We start from the raw sequence: 24,926 nt of genomic DNA on the forward strand, positions 1-24,926 counted from the left end.
TATGGAAACTTCCTGTTCACTAGCAATCTATATATTTTATATATGTCAACACAGACAAACAGACGCATGCACAGGCAGACAGACAAACAGACGCTCGCACAAAGCCGGTAGCACCACGCACGCACACAGACGGTAGCATGCACGCACACAGACAGACGGTAGCACGCACGCACACAGACAGACGGTAGCACGCACGCACACAGACAGACAGACAGACGGTAGCACGACACACACAGTAGCACGCACACACAGTAGCACGCACACACAAAGACAGACACACTCTACTGTAACTCACTTCTCGATGCGGTATAAGTGTCTGCTGAGGCGTTCTGAAAAAACAACGTTGTGATTGGTGATGGTTGGCTCCATTGACGGTCCTGAACACTGTACAGGATATTCACACACACACACACACACACACACACACACACACACACACAGAGGTTTGCTTAAAAACCTGCATTCAAAACAAAAGTAGACTTGATTTTATTCAGAAAAGGATCATCTAGTTGATGTTTATTTAAAACTAATGTCTATTAGCTCTGTTGATACACACATTACAGAACACATTATCCACATTACGTCAGAGTAAAACTCAAGAGTCTGCTGTCAGTCTGGTTGCTATTTTGACTTAGACATGAATTAAACCAAACTGTTTTTAGATGTATATATTAGACCTACACAGCAGAAACATGTTATTTGGTTTGCATCTTGTTCGGGAAGCGAACTCTGTGAACTCACCACAACAAACTCTCCAACATACTCAAACGTGCAGTGAGCGATGCAGCCGTACTGAAGAGTGTAGCCCAAAAAGCCCAACACCTTGCTGTATAAGCGCTGTGACATCACACACCCCTGAAAAAAGCAGGTTCAAACCCTGTAACATCAACCAATATTGTCTCACTCACAAGTTATTACTATATAAGAATAATACATTATTCACAGGGAACCTCATCATCATTTGGGTGACACTGAACAGTAATAAGTGTAAATGTAAATAATGTCATTTCTACAACAGTTTATAATAGTGCAACAAAGTGCTCCTGAGGAACTAATGGGTCATCTGATTGCTGATAAAGACCAGACCATACAGCTGACTGACACAACATTGGTTCAGGCTCAGTGATTATGATGTTGGACAAGTGCTAAGAAGGTTGTGAGCTCAAATCCCAGTGTGTACAAATGACATCAATGGGTAGTTCGAACATAATATAAGCAACAGTAAAATATGTTTAGAAAGTTAACAGACTATAAAAGCTTCTGATAAAACGGGTAAATCATGTGGTACCCACACTGGGGTACCAAATGCCCACACTGGGGGTACCACATGCCCACACTGGGGGTACCACATGCCCACACTGGGGGTACCACATGTCCACACTGGGGGTACTACATGCCCACGTGCCCACAAACCTGTTTCCTCCTTCCACTGAAGTACCCCATTGTAACAGATCATTAATCAACCCCACTGATATGCACATTAGACGCAGTAATCAGATCATGACCCTTACCGTAGCGTTCTACTTGAAATATGGTAATCCCGCTTCCGCCTCTTATGACATTTGAACCCGCATTCAAAGCTCTGATTGGCGGCGCGGTGTTACGTCATTTGTTTTCCTCTCTCAGACATGGCGGCGCACATGGACAGCGCGACCAAAGGGAGCCTTTTATCACGAACCAGTTTTCAGAAAAAGTCCCGCAGTAAATTGCTTCAGATTCCTGGCACTAAACCGTCTGTTCACACCGGGCAGCTCATCGTGTCCTCCGGTGTACCATCACTAGACTGCGCTTTGGGTGAGAAGGCAGAAAATATCTGTTGTAAAGTATGAAAGTCTCCATTCTAATCGTTTTTATTGGTATTTCTCGATATAATGACTTGTCTTAACAGGAGGAGGACTGGCAGTGGGCAGCCTGCTGCTTATTGGTAAGATCTATTTTACATTAGTCTTGTCGCTGTGTTCTGACGTCATCAAACCGGTGGGTGGGGGGGGGGGGCGTGGGCGTGGGCTGGGGAGGCAGGAGATTAGCAAACACTATTACATGACTATTGACCTTAAAAATAGATTTAGGTCCTCCACTGAGATGAGGGCGACTCTGTGAGGATCCTGAGACATCTAGAGATGTTCCAGCTCCAGTTAGACTCTATACTAAAGAGGAGATCCAACTCCAATCTCATCAATACAACATTTATCAGACTGTATATTTATAATCACACCCTCCAGTGTCACCCATATGAGGATGAGGTTCACTTTGAGTCTGGTTCCTTTCAAGGTTTCTTCCTTTATCATTCAAGGGAGTTTTTTCCTCCCCACAGTCACCTGAGTCACCTCAGACTTGCTCATTGGTGATAAATACATATACATTTAAATATATCTAATATTAATCTTGAATTTTGTATTCTATTAATTTTTATATGGTTCTTTATATTAACCTTTTGTTTTATGTTCTGTAAAGCTGCTTTGAAACAATGTCAATTGTAAAAAGCGCTATACAAATAAATTTTATATACAGGGATGTGGTAGCTCAGTCTTTAAGGTGTTCTACTACTGATAGGAAGGTCATGGGTTTAAATCCCAAGTCCAACAAGTTGCCACTGCTGGGCCCCTGTGCAAGGCCCTTAACCCTCAATTGCTCAGGTGTATAAACTGAAATAAAAATGTAAGCCACTCTGGATAAGAGCGTCTGCTAAATGCTGTAAATGTAAAATTTAATTGAATAGTCTTCTAAGTGAAAGTTTTAGGTATATTGAAAGGCTTATTGTGTGTGTTCTAGAGGAGGATGAGTTTGACAGCTACTCACGTACATTGCTGCAGTATTTCCTGGCTGAAGGGGTGATGAGTGGACACGAACTCTTCATTGCTTCTGCTCAAGATCACCCTGATGACATCATAAAGGTAATCACACGCTGTGCTGTATAGTCACACTATCAGAAGGGTCCCTATGGACTATTCAGTAAAAAGAAACTTTTGCAATAACTTCTCTTATGTGAAGTTTAGACATACAGTCAGGTCCATAGATATTTGGACAGTGACCACAGTATAGTGAATAAAAAAATAAGGAATCAAAGGTAACTAAATAATTGGCTGCTTAGATGTTTCATGGCAAGGCATTTCACATTATTCCATTCAAGTCAACAGATAAAGGGTCTAGAGATGTTTCACCATTTGCATTTGGAATCATGTTGCTGTTAACTCTCAATATGAAGCCCAAAGAGATGAGGTAAGTCCTCAACGGGCTGGAAAATCAAAACAAACCCATCAGAGAGACAGCATTAGGGGTGGCCAAGTCAACAACAAAAAAAAAATGCACTGATAAGCTCAGGAACACTAAAAACCTTGCTGAATGAGAGAAGATTTTTTCCCTGCTGAAGAGAACTCCCAATACAGCAGTCCGCCAGATCAAGAACACTCCCCAGGAGGTAGGTGCTCTTAAAAGTCTTGGCCTTTCTTGAAAGCTCCTTATCTATATAACACAAGAGCCTCACCTTTTAAAAAAAACTTTTTATTTGAACCTGTCCCATCATTACAAGTCATGAAATGACCCATCATAACTTTGTATTACAAGCATCACGTTCCCCAAAAAAAATGATTTTCAAATGTATTGCGTCCTGTTTTTATTTGCATTCACCATCCACTTTTTTCTGATTTTATAGTTTTACTAGAATTAGAAATAGAATTGTGTCTTCAGTTATGCTCACTCCCAGAAATGCAATTGCAAAGACACATTTAATAAAGCCATTGAAAGTGACTAAAGTCTAGATTTCTATTTGTAAAGTGCTTGATGTCTGTGCTGCAGGATCTTCCATCTCCACTTCAGGATGGAGATCCAGGGCCTAAGACTGTCTCGTCATCGAATCTGGATCAGCAAGATGCAATGAAAATCGCCTGGCGCTATCAGAACCTTCCTAAGGTCCAGGTAAAAACAATTCTCCACAGAGAGACAAAGATGAATGTGTAAGATCAGTGATGTTGTGAAAATAGTTTTCTCTCACCCCTGACATTGTGTACAGACTGCGCTTTCCTCTTCATCACGCTTTGGTCATTATTACGACCTCTCCAAACATATGGAGCAAGATCTTCTACAAAACACCAAGATTCACACTTTCTACCTGCCTGAAGAGCAAACAGACGCTAAACATCAGAGGTACACACTTCAGCCTTAGACATATGGGAAACACTCCCAGTTAAACCACCTAATTACACCCACCAAGGTATAGTCACCGGGTTAACTAGTTCTCTACAAATTATTTATTTACACCAGTATGCAAGATTAAGTCTATTATAGTGTGGAAATTCTGTTAATCAGTCTGATTCTGATCTGTTCTATCAATGCGCAACTAACCTAATGACATCATGATGTACGTTAAGGTTAAACTAACACCCTGACCACATAGCAGAGGTGGAAACAAGGCATATGGTTTTATTATTTATTTATTTTTTTAAAAACAGCTTAAGCAAATATAGGTGTTGGGTTTTTCATGTCATCACATAAAATCAATTCTGTATGTGCATTAAGTGAGCAATAAGTAAAGGATATATATTCTAGTGCAAAAATGTCTAGGCAATGGTACTACAGAAAAGAGTTTTCCACAATCTCAGGTTGAAAATAACATGAAAATGAAATGAAAATAACTTATATTGAAGACATTGTTTGATAGCACTTTTATTTTGCTTTGCAATCAAGAAATCAACAATTTTCTAAGCTAATAATTTTTTCTATATATACATGCCTTTGCGTGTAGACCAGAAAAAACAACATCCAGCTTCCGGTGATAGCGATGACGTCATTATTTCAGTGGTTGAATGATAATATTTAAATTAATACCTACAAAGCCCAGGTACCTACCTGCATACTTCATACCTATGTAGGAATAGCATTCATGAATCATGACAGTATGGAAGTGCTGGGAAAGCGCTGGTTAAAGGTGGGGTGCACGATGTTTGAAAAATGCTTCAGAATACTCAGAGTCGGGGTGACAAAACAAACGTGTAGCCAATTAGCAGAAATGGGCGTGTCTTGTCAATATGCGGCAGAGAGAGTGTTCAGTGCGCATGTCTGACATTAGGAGAAAGTGATTGAAACATTGACATGGCGGATACCTGCCGTTACCTCTGCCTCAGGTTCTAGGTGTTGAACATCTTCTTCCGCGTGAAACAGAGCTAAACCTTTCACTGTACAACACACAGTACTACAAACACACATTTGTATTACTCATTGAGTTCATTTATTGATAAAAATATCCCCTCGGCCAGCTGCCCCAACAGGTTCCGCCATAATATTTGCCTGGGTTGTGTATGTATGTGTGGGGTGGAGCTATCAATACGGGGTGGGACCCATTTGGGTTAGGGGCATGTTTGTTTTGGTGATTTCAAATGTCAACATTGGCTTTCAAACATCGTGCACTCAGCCTTTAAAGTGGTAAATGATGTACTACTGGTTTCTGATCAGGGTGGTGTCTCCATGCTGGTGTTGCTATACAAATAAAACTGCATTGAAATTACTGATCAGCAAGCCCTTCTTACAGTTAGCAAATGTAACCAGATACAAAGGATAACACAAATAATGCAGGTCTAAACTGACCTACGGAAACTCTAAAGCTGTATTCAGTTGAAAGTTGTATTGTTACAGCTGAACTTTTAGATATGATTCAGGATTTTTAAATGTGCTTGGTACACAGATATGATTGGAGAAACTCCGTAGTAAGTATGTGGGGGAAATAATATTTTAGAGGATATTTGAAATTTAAAAACATTCTCTTGATTGCAATAATTTTCAAAAACGTTGAAGCTTCATTTTACCTTCAGAACACTGTTCATTACTGGGAGGGACTCAATAATTCTGGTTTTACTGTGAAACTTTTCCACAGTCTATCCACAACTATTCATCATTATTCCTCATATCTCTTCCTCTGCCTTGTCTCTCTACCCCAGTCTCAATCCCAGTGGTGTTCTTGGCCCCTACTCTGTGTTACTACGCTCTATCCAGTTGTTAATCAGACAAAATGGGTTTGATGGCTCAAACTCACAGGTCAGTCCCTTTATTCAAAATGGAATCGTTTGCATATTTAGAGTCTTTTATGAGATTTACAGAAAAATACCTGATAAAAAAAAGGAGTATTATGGAAATTGTAGCCATGTCCAAATGAACCTGATATATAAAGGTGTATTAAAGAACTGAGAACATGTCACTTTTGAAACTCTTCAAAAATATTGGAGCATGTGACTGACACTTTTGCAATAGATCACACTTTTGCACTTTTAAGTGCAATGAACATACATACAGACACAAAAATGCACACATAAAATGTCCACTAACACACGCACCCAAAACACACACTCACACACCACACACACACGTGCACACACACACACACAAACACAGACACAAATAGGGCATTGCATTTCATTAGGCCTCCAGAAAAAAAAAAGCTACATATTTGTAAATATTTCACACTTTTTTTTGATATGCCTTTGCCTAGCAGAGGGCACAATATGATCTACCGAAATGATGCTACCCACACACGCATTCGCACACACAAACAGGCATTGGGCATTGCATTTTGATTTATAAGCATTCAAGTCAATTTTGCCTGGAAAAAACAGGTTTTATTATTCGCTGACATTTAAAATGGTCAGAATGGTTTCAAAACAATCCCCTGGCTTTGAAATATACCAGCCTGTAATTATGGGGTCAGAATTGTTTCGTTATTCTGAATAAATATACTATGATCCACAAATAAATATAAAAAGTTTCACAAATATTTTTTAAATCAACAAAAGCAAAATAAGCAAACCGTAAATATATGTTACACATTTCACAAAAAGAAATGAAATTCACAAATAAATAAAATGGGATTTGCAAATAAAATTTTTTTTATAAATATATATTTAATTGTATTTATTTGTGAATCGCGTTCTGTGCATTTGTGGATTTGAAACATTTCTAACGTCAAGACGTGCACAAGAATCCACAAATAGGTGGACTCCGCCCACCGTCTACTCCAGCCAATCGGACAACGGTCTCGTGGCGCTGACCAATCGTGGCACGGTCTACCTCCAACCAATCACGATTATCTACTGTATGTGAAATAATAAAAATAAAAATAAAAAGCCCAGAAACAGAGATGAACCTTTTAAGACAAATATTGTAAACTCCTGATAGAGATAACATGTATGCTATCCTTACTAATCGGTCAAGTGCAGGTCATTTAGAAACAGAAGTTTCATGTGAAATAGCATTCAGTGTCAACTCACTGTACACCTTGTAAACTCAGTGTCAACTCACTGTACACCTGTAAACTCAGTGTCAACTCACTGTACACCTGTAAACTCAGTGTCAACTCACTGTACACCTGTAAACTCAGTGTCAACTCACTGTACACCTTGTAAACTCAGTGTCAACTCACTGTACACCTTGTCAACTCAGTGTCAACTCACTGTACACCTTGTAAACTCAGTGTCAACTCACTGTACACCTGTAAACTCAGTGTCAACTCACTGTACACCTTGTAAACTCAGTGTCAACTCACTGTACACCTTGTCAACTCAGTGTCAACTCACTGTACACCTTGTAAACTCAGTGTCAACTCACTGTACACCTTGTCAACTCAGTGTCAACTCACTGTACACCTTGTCAACTCAGTGTCAACTCACTGTACACCTTGTCAACTCACTGTCAACTCACTGTACACCTTGTCAACTCACTGTCAACTCACTGTACACCTGTAAACATTGCTCACATTTGGCTGATGAAAATGTACTGTGTGACTTTATTAAAGTAAAAGCTAAAGGAAGCAGGATGCATTATGCTTACAACAACTCTTAGGTTATTGGTATACAGCTTGTATACATTAGAATAAAATGTCATTTCTTCACGACCATAATGCTTTATATAACGTAGAACGATGGCACACAGGGCTAAGTCATGTACGTGGAAGTGAAAGCAAGTATGAGAAAAATGCAAAGTAAAAAAAAATCATGAGACTGTAAATACATGTGAAAGGGCACACAAAATAGAACAAGAGAATCGTACTGGATGAAAAAAAACGAGTGCAAACTAGACACTGCATTGAAGAACAGCCTCAGAGCGAGTAAATCAGAACGTGATTGGTTGGAGGTAGACCGTGCCACGATTGGTCAGAGCCACGAGACCGTTGTCCGATTGGCTGGAGTAGACGGTGGGCGGAGTCTACCTATTTGTGGATTCTTGTGCACGTCTTGACGTTAGACATGTTTCAAATCCACAATTGCACAGAATGCGATTCACAAATGAGCAGGAAGCCATTCACAAATAAATACAATTAAATATATATTTATAAATATTTTTTTATTTGCAAATCCCATTTTATTTATCTGTGAATTTCATTTCTTTTTGTGAAATGTGTAACATATATTTACGGTTTGCTTATTGTGCATTTGTTGATTTAAAAAATATTTGTGAAACTTTTTATATTTATTTGTGGATCATAGTATATTTATTCAGAATAACGAAACAATTCTGACCCCATACATATATATATACTTCATTTTTTATAAGCAGTCAAAACAGACAAGGTCAACTTGACTGGGCGCTCTTTATTTGCAAAGGAATGCAGACGAGGTCTGCAGAAGGGTTAAACAATGAATAGCTTTGAATATCTGATCATGTTTTGAAGCCTGAGCTTTAACTATGAAGACTGCATTTGTTGTTAAAAGGGTTAAAACCACACTTTTGATCCACAAAAGTGTAGACAAAGTAAGTATCTGCTCATGATCCAAAACCTACCAGCTCATCTGTGAAACATGGTGGTGGTAGTGCTATGTCTTGGACTTGTGTGGCTGCTTCTGGAACATTCTCACTAATCTTTATTGATGATGGAGCACATGATGGTAGCAGTAGAATGAATTCAGAAGTCAACAGAAACATTCTGTCTAATCATTTACTGAGAAATACATCCAGTCTAATTAGGAGGAACTTCATGATGAAGCAAGATATTGATGCAGAACTCACTGCTAAAACAACAAAGGTCTTCATCAGGGGAAAAGTGAAAGCTTTTAGACCAGACAAGTCAATCAGCAGACTTGAATCCAACTGAGTACATTTCACCTTTTGAAGAGCAGAATATTAGTGGAGATAATAGTGGAGACAAGGTAAATAATAGTGGAGACAAGGTAGATCCTTGAAGAAATCTGACATCCATGGTCAACTTGACACCAAGGACACAAACTAAACTCTAATTGTGCTCACAAAGAGACCTGATTGCATAAAGTATGATCACTCGTTGTCTCACCTCTCACCTGTCTCAAATTAGCATTAACCTCTTGGTGACAGACATGAGGTTCACCAAGGTACACAAGTTTGTTCACGACATCCATCTAATCTACAAAGGACTCTTTGATTATGATCTCGGGCTGTAGTAGTTGAGTTCACACCATTAACACTGTACCTCTTTCTCTCTCTCTCTCTCTCTCTCCCACTGTAAGGTGAAGCCCTGTAATGTGCTACGACTTGCCCTGCACTCTCTGGGGTCAGCACTATGGGGTGATGATGTGTGTGTTAGTCCTGCCAACAATCACGCCCTGTTGTCCTTCCTCTATGCCCTCCGAGCCCTGCTACGCTCTTCCCTTTCCGTTGCAACGGTGACGGTACCCACTCACCTTGTCAGGGTAAGAGCCCAGAGTGTGTGTGTGTGTGTGTGAGAGAGAGAGAGACAAACAGACACACAGATAATGTGTTTACATTTTGACGGAACCCATAGACGAAATGCCTCAAAATAAGTGGTAAATTGTCGAATCACGAAGTTGCCTCATGTCACGAGAACATTCCAGGTCCTCAAGCGTTCTACAGTTCTTGAGTATACCGATGACTGTGTGTGCCCCTGTGGTTCTTTTGCTACACCAACAATGTAGAGAAAGTGCCCTTAATGTGGTACTGTGCTCTTAAGCTGTCTCTCAATGGCCTACAGAGGGCACTGCAGTTTATATGTAATGCACCATGAGTTTTTTTTTTCATCAAATACACGTCACTATATTGGGACGGTAGTTTTGCTAATGACGTTTCTAAAGTAGCCGTTCATTTGGTTTTTAATCGTAAAATAGGACTGGCCTATATTCCATTTTAAATTATGCTTGACCCAGTTCCATTATTTCCTCTCATTTCCATTTAGACAGCGTGAAGCCCAGCGGAAATACAAGTCGGTTTACACATGCACATAAACAAACCTGTGATTTCACCCACAAGTTGATGAAATGCTCATTACAGATTTATTCCATTTTCCTGTAATAATCTTCTGGAATGTTTTCCACTAGATGTTGGATTGTGGCTGTGTACATTAGTGTTCATTCAGCTACAAGAGCGTTACTGAGATCAGACACTGATGTTGGGATGTTGATGAGACTCCAGTTCCAGTTCATCAGAGGTGTTCAGTGGGGTTGAGTCAGAGTCAGGGTTCTGTTCAGGACACTTTTGTTCTTCCAGTTCAACGTTCACCTCTACAGCAGGTCTTCGTGGAGCTGCACAGGGACATTGTCATGGTGGAACAGGGTTTAGACTCTTTGTTTCGTATATTTGTGCGCGTCAGACTTTGGGTTTTTGATGTTCACAGGACCACGTACCTTTGGCAAATCATATTTTATAAATAGAACATTTTGGATATTCAAATGACCAAAACTCCCAAGACTGCATAGTGTAAAGATCATTTGTGGATTGGGCAGACTATTTGTTTATTTATTTGTTTGTTTGTTTATAATTAGGGAACAGAGATATGTAATAATTCTTTATTAAGATTATTAGAATATAATACAATAACTCCTTACTTGTCTCTCACTCTTGTGAAACTGTCCCTTTGGTTGTATTATCAGCTTGTGTCTCCTTTTGTAGAATAAGTTAATAAGAGGGAGGATGATCAGGTTGAGCGATACAGCTATCGCATTGCAGTCGTTCTCAGATGCCGAGAGAAACAATAGCCCACTTTATAAAGACTACCACGGTGAGACACACACACACACACACACACACACACACACACACATGCACATATCATGACCCTCCCACCAGAATACACAGACATTATCAGACAGTACAGCAGGAGGTTCTATGTTCTGAGTTTCAATGTGATTCAGTGAGAAGGCAAGACAAATTACAGGCCTTAACCCAAAGTGGCAAGAAAATATTTATTAAAATAAAACTAGACCTATAGCTAAAGTTTTTTGTTGTGACTAACTGATTTGTTGTAACTCGTGTGTATGTGTGTGTATATGTGTATGTGTGTATATATGTGTGTGTGTGTGTATATGTGTGTGTGTGTGTGTGTGTGTGTGTGTGTGTGTGTGTGTGTGTGTGTGTGTGTGTGTGTGTGTGTGCATGTGTGTGCATGTGTGCACGCATGTGAATGTGGCTGCAGGTCTTCTGCATGTTATCCAGGTTCCTCGGCTGAACTGTTTGAGCTGTGAAGTTCCAGATACAAAGGACCTCGCATTCAGACTGAAGAGGAAACAGTTTACCATTGAAGTATACACACACACACACACACACACACTCTCACACACACATACACAGTATAATAGTCAGTGTTTGCCCATTACCCATCGTGCTCTTAGATCAGGTTACAGTGGTAATTAAAATAATGAGGGAATAACATACTTATGGCCATGGAAGACATTAGCAGCCAATTAACGTTGATCGTTAAAAATACTGTAGTAAATAGTGCTACATTCACATGTAAACACCTTTACATTAACGTTGAAAGATAAGCAGGTAAAATGAGTGTAGGATGATTTGAAGAGTTTAATAAGAATGAGATCAGAACACGAGACAGGAAACTTCTTTCATTTATTCTACAGTGTTTTAACCGCACTTATCTTTCTCTCACACCTTGTTAACTTGTTGCTGTCTTCTCTTCCCCCAACACCTTCCCGCTACCCCTTTCCAGAGGATGCATTTGCCCCCAGATCTCTCAGACTCAGTAAGCCGGGTCAGTAAAGTACAGCATGCTCCAGTTTGTACTACTGATAGAAACAAGCACCTGGACTTCTAGAGAGCACCCACACTTTCATCTTCATCTTTATTTCTAATCATCAAATAAAAGAACATTTCTTATTCAGGAGTGTTGTGATATTTGAATCTTAATTATTGCTTATATTACTGTTGACATGAGAGAGTGAGTGTGAGAGTGAGAGTGAGAGTGAGAGTGAGAGTGAGAGTGAGAGTGAGAGTGAGTGTGAGAGTGAGTGTGAGAGTGAGTGTGAGAGTGAGAGTGAGTGTGAGTGTGAGTGAGTGTGTGTGAGTGGTAGTATGAGTGTGTGGTAGAGTGGGTGTGAGTGGAAGAGTGGGTGTGTGGTAGAGTGACTGTGAGTGGTAGAGTGGGTGTGAGTGTGTGTGGTAGTGTGAGTGGTTGAGTGGGTGTGTGTGGTAGAGTGGGTGTGTGGTAGAGTGAGTGTGAGTGGTAGAGTCAGTGTGTGAGTGTGTGTGGTAGTGTGAGTGGTTGAGTGGGTGTGAGTGTGAGTGGTAGAGTGAGTGTGTGAGTGTGTGTGGTAGTGTGAGTGGTAGAGTGGGTGTGTGTGGTAGAGTGAGTGTGAGTGGTAGAGTCAGTGTGTGTGTGGGTGTGAGTGGTAGAGTGGGTGTGAGTGTGAGTGGTAGAGTGTGTGTGTGTGGTAGAGTGAATGTGAGTGGTAGAGTCAGTGTGTGTGTGGGTGTGAGTGGTAGAGTGAGTGTGAGTGGTAGAGTGAGTGTGAGTGGTAGAGTCAGTGTGTGTGGGTGTGAGTGGTAGAGTGAGTGTGAGTGGTAGAGTCAGTGTGTGTGGGTGTGAGTGGTAGAGTGGGTGTGAGTGGTAGAGTCAGTGTGTGAGTGGTAGAGTCAGTGTGTGAGTGGTAGAGTCAGTGTGTGAGTGGTAGAGTGAGAGTGTGTGTGGCTTGTGGCATCATGTTAGTTATACTGATATTACTTTTCTGCCTACTGGTGATCAGATTAGATCATATAATCAGATTCAATGCGAAAACAGTCGAAATAATCAAAAGTGGTTTTCCACAAATGTTAATCTCAGTAATACTGTTTTATTTTTTCCTGACTCCGAACGTCTCTCAGTATTTGGTGTTTTTTTTTCTTTCATATTCATGCTTTTAACAAATTACTGAAATTGTCTCAAAGCATCTTTACAGAAAAATAAAAATTCGGAATAAAAAATGACAGCATTAACTTGAACATAGAATTTATATTTATCCTTAGTGAGAAATTTTGATTGAGGTTTTATTTTTTTTTACTGACAGCTTGCCGACATGAAATTAGTGAAAGGAATGTATAGAAATCAGATTAATAATTAATTAAAAGGCTTGGTTTATCTTGGTAATCTTATAAAAGTCAATAATAAAATCAGACTACAATTGGATGTCATTCTTTGCAGCTTTCATGTAACGTTTGTTCAAGAAAACGTAGGTACTGAATCTAAAACACGAATTAATGATTTTGAAGAATTCAGTTAAATTCATTCAGTCCAATAATTTCTATTTGTCTACATTTTATGGATAATATTATTTAGGTTTATTATAGAATAGATTTTAGAGATATATATTATTTGAAATGAATATTATATATTTAAAATTAATTTTAAACTTGAAATGTTTAAAATAAAACAAAATATTTATTTATTTAATTCTTATTTTTATTTATTTATTTTTCCTTCTGTTTCTATACTTCTGTAAAGCTGCTTTGAGACAATGTGAATTGTTAAAAGCGCTAAACAAATAAAATTGAATCGAAATGAATTAATATCAAATTATCATTGCCACTGCATACTGTCCCTGTATTGGGCTTAGTTTTGCTGTCGTCTGTTACATTAAAGCAATGTGATAAGCTAATCTAGTGGCAAAATAGAGACATTTTATAGAAATCACTAGCCTACGAGATGTCATTTAGATAACATCATGTGTGTTTTAAAATTTGAGTGTGATCATTGCTACTAGGGCTATTTTTTAATGTGACTATAATTTCTATATTAATGCTTCCTATATTTCAATCGTGAGTGTGTATTAAACTGATGGTGTGTCTGAAGGATATAAAGTCTAACTTTTTATAGCGTGAGCAGATAGCACACAGACACACCCAAGTGGACACACATTTCATTTGCATTTCCAGCATTTAGCAGACGCTCTTATCCAGAGCGACATACTGTACATTTGCATCTAATTTTATACAACTGAGCAATTGATGGTTAAGGGCCTTGCTCAGGGGCCCAGCAGTGGCAGCTTGGTAGACTTGGGAATCAAACTCACAACCTTCTGATTGGTAGCCCAACGCCTTAAGCACTAGGCTACCAAATCAGAAGGCTGTGAGTTCGATTCCCAAGTCAACTTTATATCCTTCATGCCCAGCAGTGGCAGCCTGGTAGACTTGGGAAATGTGAAATGTGTGTCCACTTGGGTGTGTCTGTGTGCTATCTGCTCACGCTATAAAAAGTGTGTGTTCTCTTATCAGGGAGAAGAAGTTGCCCAGGAAATACTTCTAAAGGGTGTATATTAAATCTCATGTATTCATACTTGCCTGCAGAAAAAGGAGCATTCATGGATTGGCTTGCTGTTCCATTATTTTTTTAGGAGCTACTGTATCTAGTTGTGGTTGTGTGCAAAACCTGTATCTGTGGAAAATTATTGTTCTTAACCTTCCTCTTACTCATGTTGAGTGAGAAAATCCAGACTGTATCCCATCCATAAACAGATTTCAGCTTTTTATGATGTTTCTTTACTTCTGTAAAGCTTCACTGAGACAAATGTGAATTGTTAAAAGTGCTATACAAATCAATTAAATTAAATACTTTCTCAAGCCACTGTATATATGTAAAATGCAGACATAAATTTCTTCCGACTCCATAAAATGACTGTACAGCACTACTAACCAGGTACCAAGCTGATAAGTGACATATTATTGTCTGTGTGGCTTGAAGCGGTGGGAGGGAAACAGATACTGACTCATAAACTGTTGTAATTAAGAGGTAAATTTACCAAAGCTGAAGTTGTAGCGCTGCGTTTCTATAGACGGCTTGACGACTTACTGAGGTAAGACTCCAATACAGGTTAGATCTTTCACTCATTTCTATAATCTTGTTTAGGGTAGATTTAGCCATTTATAACAATTTAAACGAGTCCTATTTTGTGTGCGCAAAAACTCTGACATGTTTGTTCTGATGTATTGTACTCAGATACCTAAGAACATAACTTAAGTATAGATACTTGGGATACATAAAGGAGCCTTTTGTTGAAAAATTCTCAGTCACATTCTCCGCTTTCTGTGTCTGTACCTGGTGTTAATACGCCGTCAGAGCGCCTAAACTTTAGCTTTGCCTGAGCTCTTATAGATATCTGACTACTTTAGGCCCTAAAGTAGTCAGATATCTATAAGAGCTCAGGCAAAGCTATGCAAATTGTAGAAAGAATACCGGACCAGGACCGTTGTTCATTTTTTTGTTTACTCTTCTCTGAATGTTTTTGCTTTGCACTCTCTTGTGCTTATCAGAAGGTTTTTAGACATTTTGCGATGACTGTTCTGAGAACGGCGAGACTTTGTCTGTTAAAAATAACAGTCCTGTATGTCGGGAGTGGCTGGCAGTCATGTGACATTTTATATTGATCTGTGTATCTCTAACAATCACCTGCAACCTTTGAGAAGGGTGTGAGCTGGTTAACGGTGTGCTAGATAACGTTCCTGGAATTCATGCCATCGTATATCATCAATATATCTAGACATACACATGTCTGAAGTGAATGTAATAATTGTATGACTTACAGAAATGGCATTGGTGTCTGAATTTCTGGGTCAGCTCACACTTGGAGCGGTGAGTATGGAAGAACTGTATATATACAGTTATCATATTATCATTTTCCTGTTAAAATCCATCATAACATTTGGACAGCTTCTCAATTCAGCCATGAGAAAGAAAAAAAATCAATTAAAAAATTTGTTTAAAATTGTTAATTTCCCTCGTTCCCACCTTGGTGACTTTAAGGACACCAATCCGTTTTATCCCAATTATTCTTGTTGAAATATATTTATTATTAAAATGTTGAAACGAGAAGAAACGATTCTAATTAACAAACCTCAGGGGAGAGAAGCTCGGTTCCCAACAGTGGTACCGGCTGTACATTTTGACCCGGAGAAGGATGCGAGCTGGATCGATACAGCCATTAAAACCAAAGGTAAAAGAAGAAGCTTATTGCTCGTTTCACTACATCGAATGATTCAGGCCTTGATACATTGGATTGAAAAAAATTAATTTTCTTCCCTTTATTGCCTTATTATGTTGTTGTATTTTAGATGGATAAACCTCATTAAATTCCAACTTCCTCTATTCCAGGTGTGGATGAGGCCATAATCATTGATATCCTAACACAGCGCACCTATAGCCAGAGGAGAGAGATCGCATTTGAGTATGAGAGGAAAACAAAAAAGGTACAGTGGAAGAGAAACTACCTCAAGTTCACACCTATAGAGGCGACCAGGCAAATAAAGTATATTTGATTCATATAAACAGACACAAGATGTGATTTTTTGGGATAAGAACCAAAGACTTCATAAAGTTTTGCTGGACTTGGGTGCAAATGGGGAGATAACATTTTGTGGGCCACCACATTGCAATTAAAGACAAAATCGTCAATGATATTAACAAAGTGATAAGTGTCTTAATAGCACAGATGATGAGACATTAATATACTGTTTAAATTATTCTTGTTGATTGCTGTAGGACATGATTACTGCCCTGAAAGCAGCACTGTCAGGATCTCTAGAAAATCTTATTCTTGGCCTAATGAAGAACACAGTGCAATTCGATGCCTTTGAGCTCAGAGCTTCGATGAAGGTGAGTTTCAGCCTTCGTGTATAAAAGTACATAAATCAGCTCTGTATCTGTGAAATCTACTGTACAAATAGTGCAAAATCAAATCAGCAGCTTCTTTTTTTTAAATTAGCTACAGTATATCAATATGGACAATATCTCAGAAAAGTGCTTGTGATATCATTTAACTGGTATATCAATATTCTATTATTTTGTCATACTGCCCGGCTATAGTTATGTTGATCGTTATGTTCTATACTTTATAGGGTCTTGGTACTGATGAGGAGAGTTTGATTGAGATCGTTTGCTCTCGTAGTAACGAGGAACTGCTGGAGATTAAAAAAGTTTACAAGGAATGTAAGTAAAACGCTTTGTGTCTCTTGGCACTCTACGGCTGGTTATGCACTAAACAAAAACATTTAGAAAATCCACTAGCCAAATATACTGGGGTCTACAGGCGATCTTATAGGAGGCAGCTGGAAAGTGGGTGGAAGTTAACACAGTCTATAGACTATAGTATCTGCTTATATAACACAGTCTATAATCTATAGTATCTGCTTATATAACACTGTCTCTAATCTGTAGTATCTGCTTATATAACACAGATTATAGACTGTTTTATATAAGCAGATACTATACATTAGAGACTGTGTTATATAAGCAGATACAATAGATAATAGACTGTTTTATATAAGCAGATACTATACATTAGAGACTATTGTATCTGCTTATATAACACTGTCTTTAATCTATAGTATCTGCTTATATAACACGGCCTATAATCTATTGTATCTGCTTATATAACATGGTCTATAATCTATTGTATCTGCTTATATAATACAGACTATAATCTATAGTATCTGCTTATATAACACGGCCTATAATCTATTGTATCTGCTTATATAAAACAGACTGTAATCTATAGTATTTGCTTTTGCAACACAGTCTATAATCTTTAGTATCTGTATATTTAATACATTCTATGCTCTATAGTAGCTGTATGTGTAATACATTCTCGAGTCTATAGTCTAAGCACTGCTTGGACTACCCTTTTAGTCTGTTCTTTTTTTAATGTATACACTATGTTCAGCAGAGCTTCTGTAACCACAACAGATTCCTTGTGCGTGTGTGCACATTTGGCGAATAAAGTAGATTCGGATTCAGATTCGGATTCAGATTCTTTTCACCATAACTAGAATGAATGATTTGATAGCTTGCACTAATCTGGGATTTACAACCAGAAACCACTTTCTTTAGCAAAGCTTTAAATCATGCATCATTAAAAGTAACCAACTGGCAAATAATCCCTGTTGTGTATAAATACATTTATATGTATGTACCACATTTCCATGTGTTAAAAAGGAAAGTTGAAATTTAATCCTTGAAGCGTTAAACCATTGTTTTGCCTGGTGATAGTGTTCAAGAAGGACTTGGAGAAAGATGTTGCTGGAGATACTTCCGGTGATTTTTGTAGGTTACTGCTGTCTCTGGTTGAGGTAAAAGAAAAACATAAATTCATGTTTACATTCAGCTATTTATTTAAAGTGACAGAAATAATGGAAAGCGTGTGTGTGTGTTTGTGTGCATTTCAAAGGCTAAAAGAGAAGAACCCAGCAACATTGTTGACCTTGAAAAGATTGACAATGACGCCAGAGTGAGTATTTGTCAAAATGAAGCATTTAAGCAAGTAAGATGCGTCTGGAGACCGAACATTCTCCAGCTTAACAAATTCAGTATGATGTTAAGATGCGTCTGAACTATTGCAGGCCCTCTATGATGCAGGGGTGAAGAGAAAGGGAACGGACGTGGCCACTTGGATAGCCATTTTCTCTGAAAGGAGTGTACTACATCTCCAGAAAGGTAAAAAATAGACACAATGGAGCATAACCTGTCTGTGATAAAAGGATAATAATGAAAACGTCTTTCTTTTTTGTAGTGTTTGAGAGGTATAACAGCTACAGCCCATATGACATAAAGGAGAGCATTCGAAAGGAGGTTAAAGGAGATCTGGAGAAATCCTTCCTTACACTGGGTAGCTAAGGATGATAGACTTTCTGGGCATGCACAGAATCCATGTCTTTACAATAATTTTAATGTAGTAGAGATACAAGTCAGTTACTTGATACTCTCTCTTTATCTCTCTCTCTCTCTCTCTCTCTCTCTCTCTCTCCGTAGTGGAGTGCTTTGAAAACAAGCAGCTTTACTTTGCTAGCAAACTCAACGAAGCCATGAAGGTAAGTGTATTTCATTAAAATGGTTTGATGTTGCATGTATATTTGTTATTTATTCCATTCAAATCTACACTAACTGTAACTTATCTAGCCCAAAAGCGTCAAGGACAAGGTCGTGACTCGGATCATGGTCTCACGCTGTGAAGTGGATCTCATGAAGATCCGCATGGAGTTTAAAACCCATTTTGGAAAATCACTCTACCAGACAATCTTGGTTCGTATAATTAGTATCTCTCTCTCACTCACTCACTCACTCACTCACTCACTCACTCACTCATGCTTTCTCTCGTGCCGACAAATGCAACACTAACTCCTAATATATTTCATATATCTTCTTTTCCTTAGGAGGTCACAAAGGGTGACTACCAGAGAGCGCTGCTAAATCTGTGTGGAGGAGATGATTAGCAAGAAATGGTGGGAAACATAATGCTTCCACTGTTGTCCAAACATAACTGTGAGGATGAGGAACATATACTTTATAGAGCATCCAAAGTTTTTATCAGCTCTAGTAGTATTTTTTATAGTCTGAATTTAAATAAATATTTCCATGATGAAACATGTATTTTGATATGGTTTTATTTCTCACCCATGCATTTCTGTCATTAAAACTGTACAAGCAAAGACAGCTCCAAGATTACTGTTATTGATGATAAAGTGTGGTGGATGAACCAAGCTGCTCTTAATAATCACTTCATAGTTACTTTCAGGAAGCAGTGCAACATGCACACGGTGTATTCATCTGATGGTCACTTTAATAGGAACATTTGTTTGAATTCTGGTTCAGAGCTTTAGGTAATGTTAACATCAGTATGGATAAAATCCTCTAAGGTTAGAAGAATAACTACAGCAGACACCAGGCCCAGATTGGCCGTCGGGAGGTTTGGGAAAAACAACCGCTCACCTGCGCAGTTATATACACTGGCACATTCTGTGGCCCTAAGAATTGATGTTTGGTGCATGGATACAGTCAAACATTAAATAGTTCATCAATCATGGATCAATAGTCTCACCTTAGCTCTGTGTATGGGATGTGATAGCCTAGTGGTTAAGGTGCTGGGCCACTGATCTGAAGGTTTTGAGTTCAATTCCCAAGTCTACTAAGCTACCACTGTTGGGCCCCTGAGCAAAGCCCTTAACTGTCAATTGCTCAGTTGTATAAAAATGAGAATGTGCTGTCACATCCGCATATAGCCTAAAGCCAGCTACAATATGTACTACTGAGAAACCACACACCACTAATTACTCCCCATTACTTAAGGAAACAAAAAGGGAAGATCTTAGATTATTGCTGATAGGATCTGTTTTCATGCAAGAAGGGAAATAAATAATTAATTACAAAAAATAATTATCTAACCAGATTGCCAATGAGTTCATTATAATTCAAACTGATTTTTATAGAACGTGTCAAACTTTTTGTTTACATGATACATGTTTTTAAAAGGGTTGAACTGAATTTCTTGCTTTCTGAGTTTATTTTAGACCAATTAAACAGATATCATACTGCAATGTTTTAATGTAACTAAAGCTCAATAAAACCACAAAACGTCTGATTCGTCGTTGTTGATGCTCATAGATATATATCTATGGTTGATGCTGAAGATACAGGGCTTTGCGTATTTCCGCATCGGCGGTTATTTGTCCATGCGGCTTTCCGTAGTATCCGTTTAGAACTTGAGGAAGTAAATGGTTCAGCTAGCTAAGCTAAGCTAAATACAAAACAATCCCTAACGGTTCCTGTATAAAACACGCAATGGCATATCAGCTCTACCGAAACACGACACTCGGAAACAGTTTACAGGAGAGTCTTGATGAGCTGATACAGGTAAATAAATAAGTCCAAACCCTGCTAGCTTTAGCTGGAGTCATTTAGCGTCATCGGGTGTTTATGGCTAACTAGCTAGCTGCTGGATGTTATTGCACGTGCACCAAACAGTAGTTTAAAGTAAACACCTTGGAAGCTTTATGGTGTAATAATTAAAGTAAACAATGATGGAGAATATACTCGGCTTTGCAGGTAGCTGTTTCATGTCCTAACGGTTTGCTGGTGTAGTTATTGGTTCCACTTAATTTGGAGTGTGAATACTTAGAGAAAGCTGCCAGAACGACTATGGAGTTTAATAGTATGTGTTTATTTAGAACTTTCAGCTGGAAAAAAGACAAAAAATGCCCGATTTTATGCAATCTGTAATCTACTCGATAAGGAAAAATAATAGATTATAGAATGTTTCAGTCGTTTTAAACACTGAGGAACGAGTTATCAGTATATTTAATATGCGATTTCCGCATCTTACAGTGTGAGTGAGAGTGAGTGAGAGTGAGTGAGAGTGAGCGTGCAATGTTTATATTGTGAGTCACTAATAAGATTTTAAGCTAAATCGCTGCATCTTTCTCTTATGTTATGATTGAAACTTCAGTAACCCTAAAGTATCAGTGTCATTTATTGTTTGGTATAAAATGGCACTGGTACAGAATACTGTGCTTTTATATTATATTATATTATATTATATTATATTATATTATACGAGACACAAACAAATTTATACTGCACCTTAAGGTCCCATGAATCATTTACAGGTTTCTTCATACACCCAGTGTTTCCAATTTATTCAAATTTGTTCTTCAGACTCAACAAATCACCCCACAGTTGGCTCTGCAAGTCTTGCTACAGTTCGACAAAGCCATCAATACCGCACTGGCTAATCGCGTTCGCAACAGAGTCAACTTTAAAGTGAGTATTATTGTGATTGCTGTGTAACATCATGGCCAGAGTAGATGATAAAGATTTGAGGATTGTTTTGTGTGCGTATGTTGTATTGTCTTTCTGTTCGACATGCAGGGATCGTTGAACACGTACAGGTTTTGCGACAATGTGTGGACATTTGTTCTGAACGACGTGGAGTTCCGCGAGGTCACCGACCTGGTGAAGGTGGATAAAGTCAAGATTGTAGCCTGTGATGGAAAAAGTAAGACTTGTCAGTCACACTGGACATCCCTCATTGATCCCTCATTGATCCCTCATTCATTATTAGTTTTTAAGAGTAAACCTCAGGATCATACCTGTACGTGTGCTCTTAATGTGTTTCTTTATTAAGGTAAAACCACTTGGCTTGAATTGTGAGGTTTGTGTTTGTGTTTTTTGTCTGTTTTATGATTGTATTTGTGGTCTTAATTGTTTTTTTTAATTGGCTTTGTTGCAGACACTGGCTCTAATACAGCAGAGTGAGGAGGAAGAGGAGAGAGTGCAGAAGTTTAGAAGAGTGCCATAGTTACTGAGGAAGAAGATTAAGAACGATGAACTCAAAGAGAGAGGACTGTATACATACTATTTATTACAAACAACAGCTCTCCATCTTTCCTAGACCACCCAATTCCACACAAGGCCTTCCTTAGACATATTATATATAAGCCCACTTATTTCTCTTTTCTGTTTATAATTTTGCTTTGTAATATGTAATAAATTGTTTTAAAAGATGTGTTGTACTCAATATTAAATTAAAAAATATATTTAAAGGATTCAACCTAATAACAATGCAACAATGAACAATGCAAATATATTTCACGTACAGAAGTGCTTAAATCTCTATCGTTGGATACATCAATCCTGGTTCACTAGGTTACATGCTTAAGATACCATGAGTTTAAAACATTGTTCAAAGTTACAGTGAAAAAGTTTCAAAGGGTTTAAATGCAAAAAATAGGGAAAGAAGTGCTAGTTGAAGTGTTTTCTGAATAAGTAGGTCTTCAACCGCAAAGTATTATTACAACCTTGTGCTGATCCTAAGTCCTGATTAAATGGGAGAGTTGTGTCAGGAAGGGTATCCGGCATAAAACATGTCAAGTATACAGACCAGATGATCCACTGTGGTGACCAACAATATTTTAGCCAGTGTTTGAAGCTACTAAAGGTAAACTTTGGCTTTAAAACATATTCATATGAAGAAAAAACATAAAAAGGAAAAGTTCATCTGCCCCTAACTTCACTGTTAAAAACCTGCTGTATGGGTAGAACAAAAATGACCAATCCTGAATGTTTCACATTTGAGATCAGACGTTCTGATATTTGTTTTTAGGATTTGACTCACGCACAGCACAACTTTTCAAATGGTATGTTTCTCTTAGCTAATCCAACCCCCAGCAACCATCTAACCTAAAAAGTGTTGAATTTAATGTGTAAAATTTTCATTCACATCTAAATACATTTGTCAAGCTTCTGAGCTTCATCTTCAGTAAAACACACCAAAGAAAGAGGGTAGTTTTTCCAGATTAGATGAAGATACGCAAGGTTATCCATATGGGAAAGTATTGTTAAACTTTGATATCATTCGATCAGAAGAGATCCTACTCAGGTACATCACAGATAATCACTAGCACCAGAAAGAGAGATGAAAAAGACGACTCTGCAGGCCTCAACTTTAATCCAGATGTTTTGCACAGCTGCTCAGTGATCACTGTAGAGACTAAACGTTCTGAGCTTTTTCATTCATAACTTTTAATTGTCCGATACTTCATCCGATTTATACTCAATAGAAAAGTTAACCATTATAAAGAACAATATTAAACAAACCAACAAATCTAGAGCAATGTTTAAAACAGCATGGCATGTCCCCTTCTTTGAATGAATGTAAACCTCGATCATTTAACTATCATAGTTTACACATTTTGTGTACAAACAAGTAAGAATTAAGCCGATACACACTTGTAAATTAAGACAATTTAATCTAATCATGGGGGGCACGGTGGCTTAGTGGTTAGCACGTTCCCCTCACACCTCCAGGGTCGGGGTTTGATTCCCGCCTCCACCTTGTGTGTGTGGAGTTTGCATGTTCTCCCCGTGCCTTGGGGGTTTCCTCCGGGTACTCCGGTTTCCTCCCCCCGGTCCAAAGACATGCATGGTAGGTTGATTGGCATCTCTGGAAAAATTGTCCCTAGTGTGTGATTGAATGAGTGTGTGTGTGCCCTGCGATGGGTTGGCACTCCGTCCAGGGTGTATCCTGCCTTGATGCCCAATGACGCCTGAGATAGGCACAGGCTCCCCGTGACCCGAGGTAGTTCGGATAAGTGGTAGAAGATGAATGAATGAATAATCTATCAATTATCTATCAATAATCAATTACGTATCAGTAATATGAGTCTCATGAATATCAGCTGAATATCAGTTTGTTATCTACAATAAATTAATAGAGCCGGATAATGACAAAAGACAATGTGTAAATGTATAAACCTGGAAACAAAAATTTCATATTATTAAGTATTAAATATAAACAGAAAAAAGTGAGTCAGAATAGTCTTAATCTGAGTCTCAGATTTCACCATTGTGGTTCATTTCCTGTTCTGCTGCCTGTGAACATCATAGGTGTCACTCAATGCAAATAAACCGCTTCAGAAACACACCTTACACCTTACATACACACAGAATTTCCAAGAAAACCAAACAGGCAGAAGATTGTTTTACACATCTTCACTAAAAGACTGATAAATGAGGTCCAGTGTTTATTACAGAAGTAAGTTCAATACAGCTCATCTGTCTCTTTTTAGGGTTAGAGGAGGACAAAAGGGGGGGCATGGTGGCTTAGTGGTTAGCACGTTCGCCTCACACCTTCAGGGTTGGGGACTCGATTCCCGCCTCCACCTTGTGTGTGTGGAGTTTGCATGTTCACCCCGTGCCTCGGGGGTTTCCTCCGGGTACTCCGGTTTCCTCCCCGGTCCAAAGACATGCATGGTAGGTTGATTGGCATCTCTGGTAAATTGTCTGTAGTGTGTGATTGCGTGAGTGAATGAGAGTGTGTGTGTGCCCTGCGATGGGTTGGCACTCCGTCCAGGGTGTATCCCGCCTTGATGCCCGATGACGCCTGAGATAGGCACAGGCTCCCCGTTTGTTCCTCTTTGTCGCTTTTGTAGAA

The 24,926-nt window shown here is 38.6% G+C and overlaps 4 protein-coding genes across 4 annotated transcripts in view; 3 read left to right on the forward strand and 1 right to left on the reverse strand.

Moving 5' to 3' along the window:
- Positions 1-1,628, reverse strand: part of immp1l (inner mitochondrial membrane peptidase subunit 1) — a 7,491-nt gene extending 5,863 nt beyond the window's left edge. The window contains exons 1-3 of the mRNA XM_060877361.1: positions 1,512-1,628; positions 742-855; positions 296-384 (exon numbers count right to left, since the gene is read on the reverse strand). Coding sequence (XP_060733344.1) covers positions 296-384; positions 742-846 — 194 coding nt within the window. The 5' untranslated portion in view covers positions 847-855; positions 1,512-1,628. The remainder of the gene's footprint in view (positions 1-295; positions 385-741; positions 856-1,511) is intronic.
- Positions 1,612-12,079, forward strand: elp4 (elongator acetyltransferase complex subunit 4). Its single transcript, XM_060877349.1, has 10 exons — positions 1,612-1,794; positions 1,889-1,924; positions 2,773-2,894; positions 3,796-3,915; positions 4,010-4,143; positions 5,931-6,027; positions 9,462-9,644; positions 10,858-10,966; positions 11,381-11,487; positions 11,909-12,079. Exons 1-10 carry the CDS (start codon positions 1,629-1,631, stop codon positions 12,011-12,013), a joined length of 1,179 nt encoding a protein of 392 aa, XP_060733332.1. The 5' UTR covers positions 1,612-1,628; the 3' UTR covers positions 12,014-12,079.
- A 2,834-nt stretch (positions 12,080-14,913) lies between these two features.
- Positions 14,914-19,651, forward strand: LOC132850705 (annexin A2-B-like). Its single transcript, XM_060877371.1, has 13 exons — positions 14,914-15,023; positions 15,753-15,799; positions 16,067-16,160; positions 16,319-16,413; positions 16,706-16,819; positions 17,062-17,152; positions 18,212-18,291; positions 18,390-18,449; positions 18,562-18,655; positions 18,732-18,827; positions 18,971-19,029; positions 19,118-19,240; positions 19,372-19,651. The coding sequence occupies exons 2-13, from the start codon at positions 15,755-15,757 to the stop codon at positions 19,429-19,431; spliced, it is 1,011 nt and encodes a 336-aa protein (XP_060733354.1). The 5' UTR covers positions 14,914-15,023; positions 15,753-15,754; the 3' UTR covers positions 19,432-19,651.
- Positions 19,652-20,667: 1,016 nt separating this feature from the next.
- gtf2a2 (general transcription factor IIA, 2) lies at positions 20,668-22,497 on the forward strand. Its single transcript, XM_060864206.1, has 4 exons — positions 20,668-20,848; positions 21,650-21,754; positions 21,863-21,989; positions 22,224-22,497. The coding sequence occupies exons 1-4, from the start codon at positions 20,777-20,779 to the stop codon at positions 22,247-22,249; spliced, it is 330 nt and encodes a 109-aa protein (XP_060720189.1). The 5' UTR covers positions 20,668-20,776; the 3' UTR covers positions 22,250-22,497.
- Positions 22,498-24,926: the final 2,429 nt, after the last annotated feature.

Source organism: Tachysurus vachellii, chromosome 1 (assembly GCF_030014155.1).
Source record: "Tachysurus vachellii isolate PV-2020 chromosome 1, HZAU_Pvac_v1, whole genome shotgun sequence".
NCBI lineage: Eukaryota > Metazoa > Chordata > Actinopteri > Siluriformes > Bagridae > Tachysurus > Tachysurus vachellii.